Genomic DNA, 21,782 nt, shown 5'->3' with positions numbered 1-21,782 from the left:
TAAGACTCCTGCCTTTTTCATAAGAAGGACAACAGGCATGAAGGATGCAAGCAAACAAACTCGGTAAACGAGTTTGGCAAGGACATTACATGTGGGGCAAAATGAGGAAGACACTGAGATATTTGTGAGACAGAAAAAGAGACAGTGGCATTAACTTGACTACTTTGAACTTGATGAGCAATATCATAAGAAGATAGTGTAATGACTCAAAAACAGTAGTCAAGATGGTCAAGCCACTGATGTAACATCAAATATTTGAAAAGACTGGGGTGGGGTCATTTTAGGAGGTAAAATCTAATAAGAGGTTGCACTTGGTAAGAATGAAGGTGAGTATAGATAAGATCAGAAAAAAGGGGTGTATTTCAGGAACACCATGGAGGAATTTGTCATGGTTAGGATAAGTTCAGAGAAAAAAGTTCCAACCTCTTTGTTTTGCTGACATTACAAGTCTGAAGAAAACTTTCTACGTGTAATCCTATCTTCATCAAGGGTGTGTTCGGACACAAATGCATGCTCTCAGTTAGGGTGTGAATTCACAGGACACTTGCTACTCGACATTAATTCCATGTGAGGTTACTTAAGCTGCATGAATACTTTCACCTACACTAAGACAGTCGTAGCAACAAAAAAGTTTTCTTCTCGCTGGTGCTGTGTTACCATCTCAGTAGCAGTGTACAAACATTCCTTTTGTTAGATTAGCTTCATATATGGGATGAGTTCCATAGACAGGTCACTTGGTGAGCACACAAATTCCTCTGTTAGCACAAGGGAGAAGGCGGCACTGAGATAGGTTCTTGAGAATCAGAGCTTTATCGTGATCACTTGAGAAAAAAACATGAATTCCTGTGCAAAGTAAGTTGCTCCCTTCAGAAGATGGAGAGACCCACTTTGCACCTAACAGTCCATAGTAGGAAACTGGTAAAACCAACCTCTGCACTGAAAAATCAAAATAAAAACAAATAACCTTTGCTTACTGTACACAAGCATTCTCATAGAAAAAGCCTGCAGCTGCAGATGCAAACAGCAGTTCTAGCAGACTATAAACTGCTTTAATCACCCTATTGGAAAGCAAACTGAATGTGAGTAAACAGGTATGAAATAATTGGTGGGCACATGAAAGAAGAGATTGTAGAATTATGCATCACTGTGATCATCTCAGCTCTACAAGTATTCCTGAAATAAATGGAGATATTTCAGTATCATAAAACACAACACATGAGCTAGTCAGAAAGAGGGGCAATCTTCCTTTTCTTTGATTTGACTACCTTAAAGAGATTCACACACCTTCTGCTTACTTGCTTGTGTCACAAATCTCCTGAACTGGGTTGAATCCTTGCTCCCTTCGTGGAAGAATTAATCCAGAGGATGTAACAATGAAAATAACCTATGCTTTATAACTAGCCAGCATGTATGTCTACAGTAATTGTTAAAATACATACTTTTTGTATGTAAAAGAAAAACACCCTTGCTTTGAATTACGGGTTATGATTCTCCTTTCCCTTTGATCCTTTGTGCTTTCCATACAACACAATCATTCCACTCCTATCATCCCAAACCTATTCATCTGACAGGTGCTTCCAAGATGAGTTAGCGTTCCTTCTTCCAGTAAGTGAAGCAAAGTTTTGACCACGAAGAATCATACTGTGCTTACTGGCTATCTGTGCTTTTAAGGACCATACATCAAATCCATTTTACATCCAGTCCATGCTATGAACACCTCACAAATACCACAGTGAGTAATAGGCAGAATACGAACCTGGAGTGGTGTTTTTATAAATATGATACTGAAAAATATCCACAAAGATCCTTCAACCTCCCCATATCCAACTCCTGTACTAGTATTATCAGTTTTAGATCAAGATTAAGTTACAATTATAGCTCACTGAATACCCCACTACTAAAAGTAACCAACCTAGGACAGCCATTAAATACACATGAAGAACTTTTGCTGCAAACATGTAAAATACTGTATATGATGGTCTGGCCTCTGTTTTTACAGATGATTTTTTCCTAAGGTCTTCAAACAAATTGCCAGTTCAAGAAATAGGAGATACAGTCTTACTGAGGCTGCATAAAAGAATCACTTAGTTTGGAAATGACCTCTACGATCATCTAGTCCAATCTTTTAAATCATATTAAATATCTTCACAAGTAACAGGCATGGAACTGCTTTTGGTATGGAAACTTCTTTTTATTGCTGTAAGTGAAATTAGTAAAGATTGTGAAATGGATGTTGATGGATGTATATTTTAATGATACAGGCACTTATACAGGAGTGACACTGTCTGCTAACATAATCCCTCAGTAAGGAAACATGTAAAGTGACTCTACTGAAGTCTATTCATGTTCCTTATAAAAGGAACGTAACGGCATTTCTTGTGCTATTGCCATGAGAAATCATAAGATGCTTACTGAAAGTGAAACCAACAATCAACATTATGATATGTAAATTTAATTATTTTTTTTTAGGAGGTTACCTTTGCCTGTTGCCATTCAGTTTTCAACTTGCTGTTGCTGCTTCTGCTCCTTTTAGTGGCTTGACATTATCACTTTGATGTTCAAAGCTGTTGGCTCACGGCCACATATTCAGAATTCCCATTACTCATGCATGGATTAACCAGTAGTCTAAGGTGGCCTAGATAATAGCTTTTGATAAGGCTACTTATGAGTATGCAGGAAAGGACTGAAGAACTAATACATGGGAACCCTGGCATTAGCACATAGGAGGGTCATGGGAGGATCTTGATGTATTGCATCACCTTAACGCTGACTTCAAAAGAAATCTCTGGAATAATATTCTTTATTCAAAACCAAACAAAAATATCACACCGCCCTTACAGAGAAAAACGGTCTTCCCCACCTTCCAGGATCTCCCACAAACACTATTTTCCTCTCATGCTTCCTGCATCCCTACTATGTTTCCTCCTTGACTAGCAGTGAGGTTAAGATTGTGGAAAATTGCCATTTTAAGTCTAGAAAGGTAGCTGCTGTGAAGCTAGTAAAGCTGCTGGACAGGCAAAAAAGGAGAATGGAGGCATCTCTACCTCAATTTCCTTTTGCTGCTCAAAAATAGACACTTAGTGCACTGCATCAGAAGAGTGCTGTCCTGGGCAAGCATCCATGATATTCCTTACTATGGGAAGCAATTCTGGGCAAACAAAGAAGTTGGCAGTGGTATAAGCGTGCCCATAAGCCATCATGTGTCCTGACATCAGCAATTTTGATGTAGAACTGTCTCTGATTAGAGCAGCAGCTTGAATAAGTCTGCCAGCACAAACAGAAGCAGCTCTGAAGTTGAAGAAAAGGCATCTGCAAGATGGGGAGCGAAGGAATACTTCTCGTGATCAAAGTTACTGAACAAACACAAAAGCACCTTGTCAGCAAGTGTCCCAGTTCACAAATGTACTAGTTATATTATTTCAAAGATATTTAATTGAAAGTGTTATATAATGCTAAACTAACTAAATAGGTATATTTTGACTTTGTATTTTGCAAACCCACCACAAAGCTACTCTTTCTTCAATCTCCTTTTCTTTATCAATCTCGTGGATTGTATTTTCTAATTTTCCTCCTCTGATCTTGAACACTAATATTACTAACCGAAGGTAGCATTAATCTAGAATCTGGATAATCTCTGCCATGAATAAGCAACCTACCTACCAGTTGCAAATACTACTTAAAACTGGTTTGAGATGGGAAATTTCAGAAGTGTTTTATAACAGTAACTACTTTCTGGTGGGAATAAGGAAACGAAGCTGAATCATGATGGAGCATTAAAATGTCAGAGAGGGCACTCCAGGAAGAATATCAAAACCAACCTAAACGATTATAAATTCCATTCATCTCAAGTGAATATATATATTTAAATCCATGATCCTAAATTCTAAGATTATATATAAAATAAGATAAAGGATACCCAAGAATGATACAGTCTCTGAAACCATTTTTTTTTCTGGTACTAATACACATGTTGTTCTGCTTTTATGTTTTAGTTGGGGCTGTTTAGCAAGTTGCTCTGACAGAATCACCTGCACATAGACAGTTCATGCAGAGGATGGCATGGCAGGTTAGTGGAATCAGGGGGCAAGGACTGGAGAACCCTGGCCTGCAAGACTCCACATAGATTGCTGTGTTTAGGGATGTGCAGTGTGCATCAGTTCCGATATATCTTCTGAATGCATATACTTTATATTGAGTGTGTCTACATTCAGTAGAGAAATTACTGGAAAATTTCTGGGGGAAGCTTTTAGGAAGATGCCTCTACTTAGATGGATGGATGTTGTTTCCCTTAACAATTGCACAAAAGCAAACACTTTGTGACATTTAATTTACTGGTATGCCACCAAACTGACAAGCAGAAAGCCTCTGGTGGAGGACACAGTTCCACATTCATATGGAAATTGACAATTTGCCCTTAAAAAACACAAATTTTTGCAAAGTGACTGATCAATAAGTAGTCATAAAACACTCCTATTTTCCACTGATATTTTACAATCTTCATTTCTTATTTTCATTTCATTATTGTATTCTTATGCATTGCAGTAGTTCCTGAAAGATCCATCAGTGGAGAAGGGGACTGCCATGTCAAGGACAATACAAAAGCAGAATAAAGACAGCCCACAACATAAAAAAAATTAAAAATGTGTTTAGTTAGTCTTTAGGAAGTAAAAATCATTCATGTTTTTTTGTTTTGTTTTGTTGTTTTTTTTACATTTTGTTACATTTATTGCTTAAACCTTTGTAGCCCCAGTTTCGTAATTTTGATTTCATTCCATGCAATTAACTTTTATTTAGCTTGGATTTATGTATGTAATTCCAGAAACACCTAAGATCTATCTTGATTATGCAAGGCGTGTTGAACTGTTACCTCACTGCTTCAACTAAGTCAACTTTGTAAGAACGGTGTTTTGCAGACAGAAACAATTTCACTTCAGGAACTAAACCAGTTTAAACCAAACCAGCACCAGCCATGCTTACAGTGAACCTTTTGCTACCAGTTCCTCAAAGAAAAAAAAAAAGGCACTCACCGATGGAAAGTGAGTTTCTGTTGACATGGAATTATCAGACACACTTTTTTTCTGACACTCATACAGTCCTGAACTATGTGTACTGCAGTGGTTTCAAAGCACTGGAACAGGTCTTGGAAAAATGAGGTGCACAGCTGGCATTTCAATTAGATGTCATTTTTGACATTATGCAATGTAAGACTTTCTCCATATTTATCTCATTTTAAGGTACCTACCTTCTGCATTAAGATGCATGGTTTCCAGAGGTCCAATGAATGCGTATCGCATTCCCAATCCATCAGACATCACAAGGTCTAGATCAGTAGGAGATATTACTCCTTCCTATATGGCAGAAGTAGAAGAGGAAAACTTGTGAATGTTAAGTTTTAATGCAAAACTGATTGTTTTTTGCATATAATTAAAAAAAATAAAATGTAAGAAGTAATACAAAGAGAGACTAGAAATAGCAGTTAGTAAATGTTCATCAGAATCGTGCACCTACTATACAAGTCTTGTTATTCAGTATAAACATTAATTCACCTAACTTTTTTTTAAAACACATTGGTAAGATCACCATACTTCATAATCTAAATACATTTTGACAGTGCCTTATTTTTAAATTGATTGTAGATTAATACACTATGTAATACAAACTACCTGTACACACTAATTTGCCTGATACTTACTACTTACAGTAATCCATGTATTAAAATTAAATTGACCTGTTTATGTCAACCCATAAACACTTTTCTTAGAAAAAGAGAATCAGAGGGTGACACTCTTAATAGCACATGACCAAAAAGAGTTTATAGTAAAGTCCAAGTATCATACCAGCACTTTTAAATACAGAAATTTTAGCTAAATCTTACACCTCCCTTCATTTTCTCCTAGTTCAGGATTTTTGTGCAGACTTGCAACTGGCAGAATGGGGGTGCAGCATTTGTACTACCCTGAGGCCACTTGAAAAAAAAGGCTAGGACCAAACACGCAGGCAATGCAGCTGCCACTCCCTTCCAAAAAACTCACTGAATATTCAACCTACACAGCCTCAACCTGCCCAGGTTCTTGAGTTCATTACCAGTCTCAAACCTCAGAGTTGGCAGGATAGGAAGTATACAAAATGAAGAATTTCTCCTGTTAAAAAATGAGTGCTGCTGTTCCACCCAGATGGTGTCACTTACAGGAAAGCCAACGCCCCCATCAGGTTAGGGCAAGTACATGAAGGCTTATAAAAATGAGTTAATGAACAGTAACTTACAGCTTTACTTAAGAAAAATAATATTTATCATATGAGGTTGATTTTCCACCTACTGGAAAGGCCTGGACAAACTAAGACCTGTTCTAACTACTTCCATCAGACAAAGCTTCATTTCAAGAACTTGTCATCTTAATTCAAAGGGACAAAAGAAAAATCATTTCCTTCTGGTTGTTAAGGTGAGAGAGATGCTGAATTGTCTGTCTACCTGTAGCCTACCTGGAGGTGATCCCCCTACAGAGGACCTCTTGCTCCACGAGCCTTCTTTAGCTGCAGCAGGCAAATAGATATACTTGTCTGCTTGGCCAAGACAGGACTGTTTTTTTGTTTTGTTAACTTTTTTGTTAACATTTTAAGATGTTTTGTTAATATCTACACTGTAGAAGTCTCAGCTTAAGTGAGCTGAATCTCATCCACAGTATCCTTCTGTGTTTGTCAAACACATCTGCTGTTGCTTTAGAAGAAAATAAGCCAAGGACCAACATAACTTCCATAACCAAAGAAACTGAGTTTTTAATCATCTCAGGTTTAAATAGAGCCTTTTATAATATTCAGTCTCAAGTCTCAATCTGTTAGTAGGCATTGCTCCTATCAGAAATAACCCTGTCTGAATCACTGTTGCAGGAGACTTTTGAAATCTATCTTGAAAAAGGAAACAATGACATAATTATTACCACCAACCCACCATATTTGCAACATCCAGCTCTGGTAACAATTTAATCATATCATAGAAAAGCTAGGGTTGTAAGGGACCTGAAAGATCATCCAGTTCCAACCCCCCAGTTAGGCACACAATGGCAGGGATAAGAAAGCATTATTTTCTTCAACCCAAAGGTAAGGCACTGGTATGGTTAACATGTCTAGAGGAAGACCAGAAGGTCCGTGTAAAGACAGGTCTAAGTGCAAACCTCAGCATTCAGGTTACAGAACTGGTGTCAGTGAAAGAAACAGGCACCACATGGGCTGTGAAAGTTTTTTTCTCCTGAAATAACACCACAAGTAACAATGAGTTACGCTGGTAAAGCTGTGCTTGATGAGTGATTTTTTTTCTTCTCCTCTCAGGCTGACGAAGATTTGCAGACAAACAATTAACCACAAGTTCCAGACAAGCATCTTAATGGCAGCAGCACTTAAACTATAATATTAGAGAGTTGACAGGCTTACATAAGACTTTTGAAACAATTCAGAATCAATGCAGATTAGTTTTCAAACAAAAAAGTGATCTCTTCCTTCCGATACTGTAGTCTTCAGCTTCAGTACCAACATTTGAGGACCCAGGGCCCTCAGGATCACAGGGTGAGTGCTTTGCTCTTGGCCTCCTGCCTAAAGCTGTAATGTTATGGCTATGGCTGCTAAAAAGCAAAAATTGCAGTTAACAGAAGGAAAATAAAAGTTTCTTCCAGCGGAGGTCTCTTATTATTCTGTACATATAAGCTCAGTTTTCTTTGTCACACAGATCCTCTTAAAGAAAAGTCTTTTACCTTGTTCTGTTCAGAAACGAGGAGACAAGGAAGAAATATGTTAAACTGCCTTCCTCTAGGGGATAACTACTCCCACTTACATTAAGGAGATCATAAGTTGGTGGAATGATTCAGCAGGGTGGGTGCAAGGTCAGCAAGGTGTCTTCCACAAGGACTGGTGTTTATGCTAAGAAGTAAACAAGAAAGTCTTCCACAACCCGGTTTCATTAAGTCTAGGTGTGAAACAACCGTCCCAAGGAGGATTTTTCCTCCTCTTCATTCTGCATAACCCTTCTTGCAAGTCTTCCCCTTAAGCGCTTGTCAAAGGGAAGAGGAAGTACATAAAAGTTAAAGCTTTGTTTACCAGAAGCTGACTGACTTTCACAGATGCAGAATTAAGGAGGAAATTTAAAACAAATTCCACCAAAACCTTCAGTGACCCCAATGGGCAGCTAAACTTCAAGATTTACACTAGATCAGAAACCTCCACACTGCTTGTGACACCGCTTACATACCACAATCAGATCTTCCCACGTATTTTAATCTCCTGTGAAGCCAGAGTATTATCCTCTGGTAATTTCTTAGTGATCCTTGTTATGTAGGGACCCTGTTCTCCTTCCCAAAAGCCTGTGGCGGTTCTGCCATCTCCACCTTTGGGCCCTGACCAGCCTGCCAGGTTTTATGTCTGTGAGTCACACCTGCATCTCAACTTCTGTCACCGACTTGGCTTGTCATCATATTAAATATGTCATGGACAAAAAACAATCTTATTTCTTCTGCTGCTACCAATTCACCACGTTCTCCTAGTAATTTCAGCCTTTCTGGAGTTATTCTGGACTCTACTCCTTCCCTGACCACATAATAGGTCTCCAGATTTGCCACTGCATCCTCTGAATCTCCAAGATCCAGTCTTTTTTCTCTCCAGTTGCTACTAATATATTCATTCTCTGTCAAAAGCACTCGTTACACCCTTTACTTCTTCACTATCACTTCAATCAAGTCCCTTCGATCCACACCCTGATGAAATCTTTTTCCAGTCCTATCATTTTGAGCACACGACTTTTCTCCTAGATTCCTCTACCAGCTCCATTTCTTTCCATTTCATCATGTTTGAGAAACTTGTCCTACAGTTTACACCTTTTTACTTTGCTGGCCCTCATCTTCCCCCATGACACCCTCACGCACCTCACCCTGTAAGAGCCACTGAGTATCAACACCTTCTCCCTGGGCTCTTGAACTTCCTTTTACAATATCCCCTTTTTATAGAACACTATAACTACGTGCTTAACCCTCTACAGTTGTTACCTTTGTTTTTTGTAAAGGACCTATGAACAACATTGTAATACAATTAATAATAACAAATTTGGAATTTTGAAGTCTTACCAGTATTTAAGAACAGCCAAGCTAGCCACCTGAGACAGGAGGTACATGAATTAGGGACTGAAGCCAATGCACATTCTTGCTGTGAAAATGAACCAAAATGGACACAGCCAAACCACAACTGCTTATTTTCCAATAGATTAACCAAAAAAATAAATAGCAAGACCACCCATTCTTATTGTCTACAGTCTCCATGACTATAACTTAAAAAGAGTAAACCCATTTTTAACGAAATCTGTATTAAAGTAGTACTAAAGGCATACATAGAGGACAATACATAATCTTTGAGACATGCATCGTATGATCCATCTCACAAAGTAGTTTCAGCAGCTTCTTAAAGGTAGCTGAAACTCCTAAACAAGGGCAAATAAAGAGGTCTCTGCTCCCAGGAGCTATGAACAAAATCAGATACATGTACACTAGTGGTTACTGTTAATAAAAGTATGAGAAAGTAAATAACAGGAAATAATAGAGAAAGCTGTCAGATATTTTTCCCTACTATCGGTTGCAGATTATTTTAATAGTTCCACACTTAAAATAACAAAATTTAAGATTAAGACGACTAAAAAGGTCAGAGCAGTAAGGGTCTTCAAACTCAGCATCTCACAGTATGTCTCTTCCTCTCATTATAAACAGCTTTGCAACCAAGGAATTAAAAACATGAAGGCTACAAGAACTTCAGTCTTATATGCACTGGATGGTCCTATGTTAGTTTCCCCCAGAAAGTTCTCTGGTACTTGACCTCAAAGAGGCAGACATGGAAGCAGAGAACTGGAGTCTTCCCAATATCTGCATTTTCAAGGAATAAATGCGGAGCTTGAGGAGAGAGAAAACTGATACAAGAAGTTCCTGCCATGAACACCTACACTGCCCAAGTGTTTGTAACTTGCATATCAAAACAACATTCAATCAGACATCGTGTCACATGAAAAGACTAACTCAGATCTAAAATAAAGCATCTCATTGCAGCACTCCTGTCTTGAAGGAGAGCATTTGCTTGAATTCTTTCTTTTCATTCCATAAGTGAATCTACAGTCTTTGCTCCTAACTTCTTGTAAAGTTGAACTCCTGTATCCTTAAAACATTTCATGTTATCTACCTTACCGAAGTTCTCAGCACCCAGGTGTTCTCTCTGTACGTCTCCAAACCAGTCTTCGCTCTTCTACTTCCCTTAAAATTGGGTTCTCAACCTCCAGTTCTAATTTTTTGTCACGTTAACCTCCCATTCCACATTTGTCCCAGTCCTGCATTCACTCAGTTTGTGCCCAAATTCAATATACCAGCTCAAGGGTGCTCTTGAGGACCCTAACATCTTTTGCAAAGACACAGCATCCAAATTGCTGATGACACCAAACTTGGAGGAGTTGTGGACTCGAATGAGGGTGGAAAGGCCTTGCAGAGGGATCTGGATAGGTTGGAGAGCTGGGCGATCACCAACCGCATGAAGTTCAATAAGAGCAAGTGCCGGGTCCTGCACCTGGAACGGGGAAACCCTGGCTGCATGTACAGACTGGGCGATGAGACGCTGGAGAGCAGCCTAGAAGAGAGGGATCTGGGGGTCGTGGTAGACAGCAAGTTGAATATGAGCCGGCAGTGTGCCCTGGCAGCCAGGAGGGCCAACCGTGTCCTGGGGTGCATCAAGCACGGCATCGCTAGTAGGTCAAGGGAGGTGATTGTCCCGCTCTACTCTGCGCTGGTACGGCCTCACCTTGAGTACTGTGTGCAGTTCTGGGCACCACAGTATAAAAAGGACATGAAACTGTTGGAGAGTGTCCAGAGGAGGGCTACGAAGATGGTGAAAGGCCTGGAGGGGAAGACGTATGAGGAACGGCTGAGGGCACTGGGCCTGTTCAGCCTGGAGAAGAGGAGGCTGAGGGGAGACCTCATCGCAGTCTACAACTTCCTCGTAAAGGGGTGTCGAAAGGCAGGAGACCTTTTCTCCATTAACACCAGTGACAGGACCCGCGGGAACGGGGTTAAGCTGAGGCAGGGGAAATTTAGGCTTGACATCGGGAGGGGGTTCTTCACAGAGAGGGTGGTTGCACACTGGAACAGGCTCCCCAGGGAAGTGGTCACTGCACCGAGCCTGTCTGAATTTAAGAAGAGATTGGACTGTGCACTTAGTCACATGGTCTGAACTTTTGGGTAGACCTGTGCGGTATCAAGAGTTGGACTTGATGATCCTTATGGGTCCCTTCCAACTCAGGATATTCTATGATTCTATGATTCTACTTTAATCACCTTGCCCTGAAATTTGCTGTGCTCTGCTTAAGCACCCATGCCCACATGCAGTTAGGTCACCATGTGGAGTCTGAGCCTGATCGCAACCTGCTGGCAGGCCCCCCCCATCAGATTTCTGGCTCTTGTGGACTTCCCTACTCTTAGACCCCACATGGCAGAAGTCGGCAAGTCCAATGCAGGATCCAGCAGGCAATTACACTTACCACAGGAATTCAGAGCAAGCAATGAAGGCTTTGGGACTGCAGTGCTTGCTTTCTGTACAGCCCCAGGTTCAAATGCTCCTCATTAGGTGACACAATCATAGCTTTGTATCAGAGCCCTTCTCCTGTAGTGTGATTCCTGCCCCATGCCTCACACATCTCATCACAACACTGCTGAAGAAAAGAGGGACTGGCAAGCTGTCAGTTACCAAGCTACATTTGGGAACTAAAACATACCCTGCAAACTGTTCAGTCCATTCTTGATGATGTTTTCCCGGTAAATTTTAGACATGCAGGTACAGCTGCACTATCACCAATGCCCTTTTTAAGGCTACATAAATACTACCAGTGAAGTTTCAACTAGTTTCTTGGATGAATTAAGATCAGTTGATTAAAAAAAAAAAAAAAAAAAAAAGGAAAAGAAAAGGTGACTGTCATGAAAGTACATCTGCACATGTGTGCAGGTGTAAGACTTCTCCCCCTGCTATTACTATAAATATTTTTCAGGTGAAGACCCAGATAAGAATTGTCAAGTTCACATTTCAAAGTCCTCACAGAGGGTTGTTTACATAAAGGGGCTGATTTAAGATAGTTTCAAGTGGCTTCAAAACACTTAAGACCACTGCTGTGTTCCTCTCCTGGTTCACACATGGCATTTTTAACAAGGACATAAATATTTCCGCATATGTCAGAGAACTGATATTGAGCAATGCAAATACAGCAGTCCTCTGTTGACAATATAGACTTGCCCCCAAGTACTCACCATGTTAAAAGCAAATTCAAAGAAAACTTGTAACAGAAGTATGAGCACTGATTGATTTATGACAATTAACTGCTGGCATAAAAAGACACTTGCTCTGGCATTTTACAACCAGTAATAAAACAAGTATGCTTGAAATCATGTTTTATGGTTCCATTTCATTGTTCTTTTACAACGTCAAAAACAGTATACAATTATTAGCATTAAAATACCAAAGCAATCATAAGTAATTTCACAAGAATGCCTGTGTTCTACATCCAAAATGTCTTAGACTGCCAAATCTAATACATGCAATTTACCTATCTAACCACAAAAGGATTAATAATAGGGTCATTTTGGACAAGCAGATTTTATTACAATGTCTCTATTGCTAATATTTGTAGTGTAGCTTCCACCTTAAGTACTTCCTAGAATAGCAAAAAATTTTGTTACTAGGAAGTATCAATGTGGACTTCTGCAGCAACAAAATAAAAATTAAATTTTATTCAGTGTTCTTAAGAGCTTCTCAAAACTTGTGAGCTGGGGAGGATGATGTTTTTCACAATATTTTAACCCTCAACAATAAGGACTAAAAACCGATTTTAAAAGTCAGAACCAAGAAATACATTTTTCCCCACTTTGAAAGTGGAAAACACCAAAAGAACATGACTTACAATGAAAATGACTAAGTTGGCTGCACAACAGTAGGAAGAAAAACTGCTCAAGGCTTGTATTTTTCACCTATCCGTAGTGATTCTCCCCCAAAAGGGCTGTTTAGCCCCAAGTCATACAGCTGAAACTATACACCTTTGATTGTATTTCCATTTCAGAAGTCTAGACAAATACCAGGTATCAAAGTTGTTGCAGCTTAAATGTGTATTTGCCTGAAATGCAATAAAATTAAACAAAACCAGAACAACTTGGAAACTTAGATGAAGTACAATGAAAGCAACTCTGTCAGTGCTTAAAGCACTGTGTTGTGTTACTATTAACATACCACCCACAGGTTTATACTAAAGGTACAGGTTCATACTGAAGTTCACCTCAAGTCAGTAGCTTTTTTCCACCGCTGATAATAGCCTACAAAGTGTTCTTATCTTTCCATAATCAAAGAGCACATACAGAGCAATACTTTCATACTTCAATCACAAGCAGAATCTCAGCTCCCAGCAGTCCAGTCTTTCAGATTTTGAGAGCTGGAGGTTGTTTCTACATTGTTTTCATTTAACATAAATTTGTGTCTACATGTCCACTGAACCAATTCATAGTTTTGGCATCCAAGGTTTGTGACAGCAAGTTTCACAATTCAGCTTAAGCCTCTTTGAGTCATGAGAAAACCTACATTTTTGAGACATTACTTTCCCTGATATATATGCCTACGCATTACCAAACTTACTGGTCCACAATTTGCTAACTACTCTATAAAGTGGGTTTTTTTTTGTTTGTTTGTTTGTTTTTTAAAAAAAATAAAAATACTCAGGTGTAAGTGCTAACTTCCATTTCTGCAGTACTGTGCTAGCAGGTGTGTAAAAAGATGCTTACACCAGTATTTCATCAATTTAATATTTGAGTTCTGGGAGTCTTTGGTAAGTTCAATTTCCCCGTCATTATCTGCTGCTATTCATTTTGTCTTTCCACTTCTAAAAATCTTGTTCTTCACATGACTGAAGCAACTTTTAGACCCTTTTCCTTTAAAGAAAGTTTAGAGTTGGGGAGCCTCCTTAACGGTGAGCATCACTGTTCAGTAAACAAAATCACAGAATGGTTGAGGTTGGAAGGAACATCTGAAGACCATTTAGTCAACCCCTCTGTCAAGCAGGATCACCTAGAGCACGTTGTACAGGATGGCACCCAGGTGGGTTTTGAGTATCTCCAGAGAAGGAGACCCCACAGCCTCTCTGGGCAGCCTGTCCCAGCGCTCTGTCACCTCACAGCACAGAAGTGCCCCCTCATATTCAGCCGGAACCTCCTGTGCTTCAGTTTGTGCCCAGCGACAGGATGAGAGGCAACAGGCACAACTGAAAAGAGACAGGCTTCATCCTCTTGACACCCTCCCCCTCATATATTTATACCCTTTGATGAGGTCTCCCCTCAGTCTTCTGGTGACCCTTGGGGGACACTACTAGCTACAGGCCTCCAACTAGACTGCACCACTAAGCACAACCCTCTGAGCTCTGCCATCCAGCCAACTGCCAATCCACCATCCACTCATCCAGGCTGCACTTCCTGAGCTTGTCTATGAGGATGTTGCAGGAGACAGTGTCAAAAGCCTTGCTGAGGTCAAAGTAGACCACATCCACCACTCTCCCCTCATGTACCCTGCTAGTCGTCTTGTCATAGAAAGATATCACATCAGTTAAGCATGATTTCCCCCCGTGAATCCATGCTGACTATTCCTGATCACCTTCCTATCTTCTACCTGCTTGGAGATGACCTCTAGGATGAGCTGTTCCATCACCTTTCCAGGGATGGAGGTGAGGCTGACTGGCCTGTAGTTGCCTGGGTCTTCCCTTCTTGCCTTTTTTGAAGATTTGCATGATGTTGGCTTTATTCTAGTCCTCAGGCACCTCTCCTGTTCTCCACGACCTTTCAAAGATGGAGAGTGGCCTAGCAATAACATCAGCCATTTTCCCCTAGAGGTTTGTCTTCCTTGTTCACATTTTTGGTAGTAGTTTTTATTTTCATTCTTTTTCTTTGTTTCTCTTGATTAGCCTTATTATGGGTTGAAAAATAATTTAAAGGTTAATATCCTTTCTATCCTATGTCTTTCAACATTAGTACAGCTTTCTGAAGGATTTTTTTCATCATATCCTTCAGATGTCACTTTAAATTTTTTTAATAGCAGATACCTTTTAATTTAAAGAAACATCTCCAGTAGAAGCTCAGTTCCTTCCCAGCATCACTGTGTATTATTACTCATCAACTCCTTTACATTGTTGCATTGTGTTGCTAGTGGAAGCTAACTGAAAGTAAAATCAGTTGAGCAAATATGTTTGGATACTGCTTTGGAAAGAGTTGTTTTATTTACATTATGCTAATATTACCTTAGTTTCAAGATCTTTACCTATATCTTTGCACTTTATAAATAGCTTGAGAAAAAATAAAAGAAATCAAAGTCATTCATGACAAAAAAAGTCAGCCCCACTCACACCAATTAAATCTCTTCAACAGAATTCCAACAGCCTCATAATTCATCTCTTCCTGGTGAAAGAATGGATTTTGTAGCACAGAACATGCAATTGTGGGAAAAGCTGAAGCAAAACAAACAGATGATTCTCAGCTAGAAGTCAGAATGGGAGGAGGATAAATCTGTCTTTACCTGCAAGTATCAAATGAACCTAAGAGTTCAATTCCTAAAAGGCCAAACAGAGAACCATTTAAAACATTTCATAACAACTGAAAAGTAAGCCAGCAACATTCATAAAAATAACAGGAAATAGTGAGACAACCTAGAAAAAATAAAAATCAGTATCTTGATTTCTACACTTTCAACATTGTTCTTTTGATTGTCCTGAAAAATGACAGTATTCTGAAATTAAAGCAGGATAAAGGATAATTGTCAAGATCATATCACAAAGTTTTTCATAAACTTTGCTATTTATTACTGACATCACTTCTTACTGTTTTTAACTTAGACGCTAATTTTAATTTTCATGTACATAAGGGATAGTTTAATAAAAAAGTCAATTTTATAAGAAATGTAAATATACAATCTTGCTTGTCTCTACAAAACTGACAGTGTGTAAAAATTGGAAAAATATATACATACACCCACAAGTCTCCAGGCTTCACTTATCACTGCATACTGGAGCCGATTCAGAACAAATCCCTCAATTTCTCTGTTTAATTTGACAGGAGATTGTCCAATCTTCTTCATAAGAGCGTATGTTCTCTCTATAGTAGAAGGATCTGTTTCTGGATGCGGAACAATTTCAACCAGTGGCACAAAGTAAGGTGGATTTACCTCAAGAGGAAACACAAAAGAAGAATGTCAGCTATGTCAGAGACTAACAGATCAAGTTAATATAAAGCATATTTATAATTTTCTACTAGCGTGGATATTTTCCAGTTAATACAGGTTTGATCTTTAGTTCCTGAGCCAATTCACCAGTAAAAAAAAAAGTATATTAATTCAAATTAAAAAAATAATCTATAATTAAATCTAACTCTGTTTAATCCCAAAGTCCACGTAGCCTAAGGAGGAGAACAGTTCAGTATTAGAAGGCTTTATGCTGACTTGAATAACTGATGTTTTCCCAACACGCAGGTTGGATTTTGTTGTAAAAAATGACCACCACTTGCCTTCCCAAATTAAACAAGGTTTTTCCTTTTAAATAATCAGGAAGTTTGTAACAGAATTATTCCTATGCACCACCTGTATGATGCAAAACTCAACAGATAAATGGCTACTGGCCCAAGGCTGGGAATATATTGTAAACACATTAACAGATATCACATAATACATACTTCCAAAAAAAAAAAAAAAAAAAAAAAAAAAAAAAAAAAAAAAAGCTGCAGAACAAGTTACCTTCAACACTGCATCTATTTTTAAAAAAAGCCACAAAACCCTACTTCTCCATGACTCTTCCCAAATGTTATTTTACACACAAGTCCTGACTTGTGTGCAATATGTTTCTGAAGTTGTAAACAAAAAATTGTAATGAACATCCTAGAAGTGCCTAAGGTTCTTCAGGTCAGTGTTACAGGCAGTATCCAGTGTGTGCTCCTTCCAGAAGTAGGAGTCTGTAAGCCATATTCTTAAGGTCTTAAATGAAGCTCTTGTACTCATTTCCAACAGTCAGACCCAACATACCATAAATGACCACCAGAAAAAACATTCACATTTAAAGGACGATAATTAAATACTGATTCTTTCACCATGTTCCCTCACAGTCAGCTGCTCTTAACTGTACTCATGTAAATGCAAATACAGGACTTAATCACAGCAGTGTGCCAGCAGTCCTTCCTCTGGTTTGGTTTTTGTTTCAGCACTTACATGTTTTCCTTTACTTTAGCATCTGACCAACACGTAACCTGCTGTACAACTATGCCTGCTCTTACCCATGTAATACATTTACTTTATTTTCTTTGGCAGTGCCACCAACAAAGCTGTGTGGTGTGATGGACACCACTGCAGACATGGTGGTGCCAGGCAATTCAGCAAGACCTGAAACACTGCAAGAAGCTCTCTGAAGGCTTTTCTAACCCTTAGGTATATCACCGGGTCTCATCAGAAAGAAGACGAGCTAATTGTTGAGCAAGACTGAGGCTATTAAGAATTTCTTCCACAATTAGTTTTGACAGAGACCTTATTGAAATATTTTATTTCACTGAGTTGGCACAAGGAGTGTATGGGTGTGTTACTGAGCATGCTGTGGAGACTTAGGAGGACAATTGTTTAAGAGTGAGATAACTAATGTTGGTAACAACTAAACGTGGTAAAATGAAGATGAAATTGAAAGGGAGGGGAAAAAAAGGCTTCTAAAAATGAGAAGGGTAATGCAAAGCCATTTTTAAGGGAGCAGGAGAGTTTACCTTACTCAGCCTAACAGAATGATAGCTAAGAAGGGATAAATGAAGAAAACAGACAGAATTAAACTAGACAAAAGCTATAAAACCACAGTCTACACAAACAAATTTTAGTGGACCGTTAGTAAGATTGAAATAAAACTTCATATAGAAGCAGTCAAGTAAAGAAAAAAAAAAACGAAAACTAAGAGGGAGCTTAATATATTTTAAGGCAACTTGATAACATGGCTCCTCTTACAGCAAGGAACTTCACTCAGTGGCAGTCTCCTCTAGCTCCGTGTTTCTAGCTGCGTGATTGGGCAGGCTCATATAGTACTTGAGAAATTTCTCTTCATTTCTCCTCAGCATGCTCACCTGTCCCAGAGGCTTTACAACTTGAGCTTTTTATTTTTCTATAAAAGTATCAAATTCCACACTTCTTATTTTCAGTGTCTTTCTGTACAGCTTCCTTCCTTCAGCCACCATTCCCCATGTCCTACTTTTGTTTAAATTGCTAGTAAGGTCATGATTAAAACAAAACAATCAAAAACCAACTACTACTACAAAGCAAATGTTTTTACTGATATAAAAAAAAAATAGAGAAATGCCCTGGAATAGTACACCCCCCTATGATTGAAGCTGAGACTACTCAGAAAATGGTCTCAGACTGCAAAGCCATCTCTGAGCAGTTACACATTTTATGGCACTCTGAAGTGTTTACTTTGGAAAACACACATACCTTTACAACAGCAACCTAGAAAAGTGTTTATGCAGAAACTAGCTACTTTGCCAGATCTGATCAAAGATGGTTTCAGAAGTAGCTCCTATGAAGGCTGCAGCTCAAACTAAACGGATCAACCAGAATAAACCAGTTTGGGATAACAATAAAAGAGTAATGGAAAAAAAATGAAAGGCTGACAAACAGAAGAGCACAGGAAGAAGCCTAGGAAACGGTAACAAAAATAAAATCATAGTTATAGTTCCTTAATACAGAAGCTTAGAAGAGACATGATCTTTTGCACTATGGAAAGTTACAATCCTAGAAATCTGAGATAAGGAACTCCCTAGTTTTAGACTGGAGAAAGGCTAATCCTAGGCACAGATACGTATTTTGAAGCTTGATTTCTTTTTCCTTTTTAGTTAAAAGGGGATAAAAAAATCAGTTTTAAGGAGAGAAACCAATCCTTTTGTTCCTTTTTCTCCTCAGTCACTCCAAGGCACAATGGTACTGGTGGAGGGGTGTCAGAGGGGCTGACCAAACAATTTGCAGCATTAGGCTACAGGCAGCTGTAGAGGTATCACAATAAAGTAGTGCTGGATTTTTGTGTTCACACTGCCACTCTTGAGTATGCCAACGGAATTGGCATTTAATGTACATTCTGCCCTGGAAAGGCAAAGTGTAGTAACATTTTAGCTAGCAGGTCAAGGGAGGTGATTCTCCCCCTCTACTCTGCTCTCATGAGACCCCACATGGAGTGTTGCATTTAACTCTGGGCCCCCCAGCACAAGAAGGATGTTGAAGTATCAGAATGAATCCAGAGGAGGGCCACAAATATGATCAAGGGGCCAGAACAGCTCTCCTGCAAAGACAGGCTGAGGGAGTTGGGGTTGTTCAGCCTGGAGAAGAGAAGGCTCCAGGGAGGCCTGAAAGTGGCCTTTGATATCCAAAGGGGACATACAGGAAAGCTGGGGAAGGACTCTTTGTTAGGGAGTGGAGTGATAGGATAAGAGGGTAGATTTAGAAATATAGGGGTAGATATAAGGAAGGAATTCTTCACTCAGTGGGTGGCAAGTCCCTGGAACACGTTGCCTGGAGAAGCTGTGGATGCCCCATCCTTGAAGTGCAGAAGGCCAGGTCAGATAGGGCTTTGAGCAACCTGATCTAGCAGGTAACATCCCTGCCCACGGCAGGGGGGTTGGAATTCAATAATCCTTAAGATCTCTTCCAACTCGAACTATTCGGTGATTCTATGAGCCACATACAGCAGAAGAGTACCATTCTCCAGTTACTGCAAGCCTTTATGACCACAGCCCTCTTAATATAAGATTAGCCTTCTGTTTGCAAGATCAGTCAACAGACTCAGAGTCCAGAAACAGAAGCAGTAAAAACCCCAGTGATTAAGACAAAACATTCTTCCACACTGAGGACAGAGGCTGTGAAAAACAGCCCCACAAATGCCTACAGAGGCTCAAAGGTGTCCTTCAGCATTCTGAGGTTCTGCTGCCACCTCTAGTCATGCTACTTACGCATCACTGCCTTGTCCCAGTCAGACACAAAGCATGCAAATTCAGCTCTATGTACAGTTTGTTCCATTTCATTTCATTTCTCTGCTGCTCCTCTTCAGGTATACCACCTCTACATCAATAATTTGATGAAACCAGAGCTAAAGCTTTCTACCTTTCATCTACATTACCTGACAAGTGCATACAGCTTGCTGTTTGGAACCTTACTGATACTGAAAAATTACATCAAGAAAAATAATAATGATGCCATCAGAAGAGCACAGGGACTTTTATAGGTTCGTCTACAAAACACAGAGTCCCTATAATTTTTTTTGAGAACAATTAATTGGAATAACACCGCAATGTGCACACAAGAATTTACATGGAAGGTATCTAGAACCAATAGTACAAAACATACACTAAACCTCAATTTTGTATATGCTGCCACTCACAGAATGACCAAACTAAAGCATTTCCAAAAATTCAGGCCCTGCACACTAACAAAGACATGAAAGCACTCCACATATCCTCTCATTCTGCAGAGAAGAAATTGGGACACAGTCTCATTAAATACCTATAATGTTACAATAAAAACAATACATGCCACCACACTTACAGGATGCGACACAATACACTGCTTAACATGTTTAAGGCCAGTGAACAGTTTGCTGGGTAAGAGACAAGAGGTCGAGCTGCTCAATACAACATTGTCACCAACAATTAGATCTAGCTGAGCAAAAATCTTCTTTTTCAGTTCCAGGTTTTCTGGAGTACATTCCTGAAATAAGAACAAAGAACAGTATTAGAATTCTTCTATTTTAATAGCATTTATCTATGCATTTCAGTCTTCACTGATCCACACAAACCACCAGTTTTAATTCAGCCTAGATGTACCATGAGCCATACTACAAAGATACCTTTCTACACACAAAGGAAGTGAAAGCTCTAGAGGTTTTCTGTAGCAGAAGATGGATGACCACACACCACTGGAGATTTAACACAAAGCAGATGATTCTGCTTTGCATAGACTTCTATTCATACAGAGGTAACGTAGTAAGGAGGAATAAGACTTGTTCTTTTCTGTTGTTGTTGATTTGCCTTTTTTTTATTTAAAAAAAAAAAAAAAGAGAACCTTAAATGAAGTAAGTCAGTCATCTTTTGTTCTTTTTCAGACAAGATGGAAATGATCATATGTAGCTCAAAAGAAGACAAATCTATGATTTCCAGAACTAAGGCAGAATAACACAACTTACAGTTCTGAAACCTGCACTGAAATATCTGTGATCCCCATGCTTTAAAAGCTTAAATACAGACACCTACTTCAACTGTGAAAAAGATTTCTGAAGTGGAATGCACGCTATCAAAACTTCCCCCAAGCTACAGAGCATGTTCAGCACTACAGAGTTGTGTGAAGTTTTACCTATATGAGCCAACAGCCAGAACCTCTCCAGTAATTTTAAAGTTATCCCCATTAGCTGCCTGAAGAAGAGCATGCAGAAATCATAGAATCATAGAATCATAGAATATCCTAAGTTGGAAGGGACCCTTAAGGATCATCAGGTCCAACTCTTGACACCGCACAGGTCTACCCAAGTTCAGACCATGTGACTAAGTGCACAGTCCAATCTCTTCTTAAATTCAGTCAGGCTCGGTGCAGTGACCACTTCCCTGGGGAGCCTGTTCCAGTGTGCAACCACTCTCTCTGTGAAGAACCCTTTCCTGATGTCCAGCCTAAACTTCCCCTGCCTCAGCTTAACTCCATTCCCGCGG

At 39.3% G+C, this 21,782-nt stretch overlaps 1 protein-coding gene across 3 annotated transcripts in view; it reads right to left on the bottom strand.

Annotated features, from left to right (window-relative positions):
- The window catches only part of CRYL1 (crystallin lambda 1), a 64,066-nt gene that overhangs the window by 11,536 nt on the left and 30,748 nt on the right, over positions 1-21,782 (bottom strand). For all 3 annotated transcript variants that reach the window (XM_072032693.1, XM_027468959.3, XM_027468953.3), the window contains 3 exons: positions 20,629-20,790; positions 16,051-16,245; positions 5,243-5,348 (listed from right to left, as the gene is read on the bottom strand). In XM_072032693.1, the coding sequence (XP_071888794.1) occupies positions 5,243-5,348; positions 16,051-16,245; positions 20,629-20,790 (463 nt within the window). The remainder of the gene's footprint in view (positions 1-5,242; positions 5,349-16,050; positions 16,246-20,628; positions 20,791-21,782) is intronic.

The sequence above is a fragment of the Anas platyrhynchos genome, chromosome 1 (genome assembly GCF_047663525.1).
Source record: "Anas platyrhynchos isolate ZD024472 breed Pekin duck chromosome 1, IASCAAS_PekinDuck_T2T, whole genome shotgun sequence".
In the NCBI taxonomy this organism is placed as follows: Eukaryota; Metazoa; Chordata; class Aves; order Anseriformes; family Anatidae; genus Anas; species Anas platyrhynchos.
This window is presented reverse-complemented; position numbering and strand designations above follow the sequence as displayed.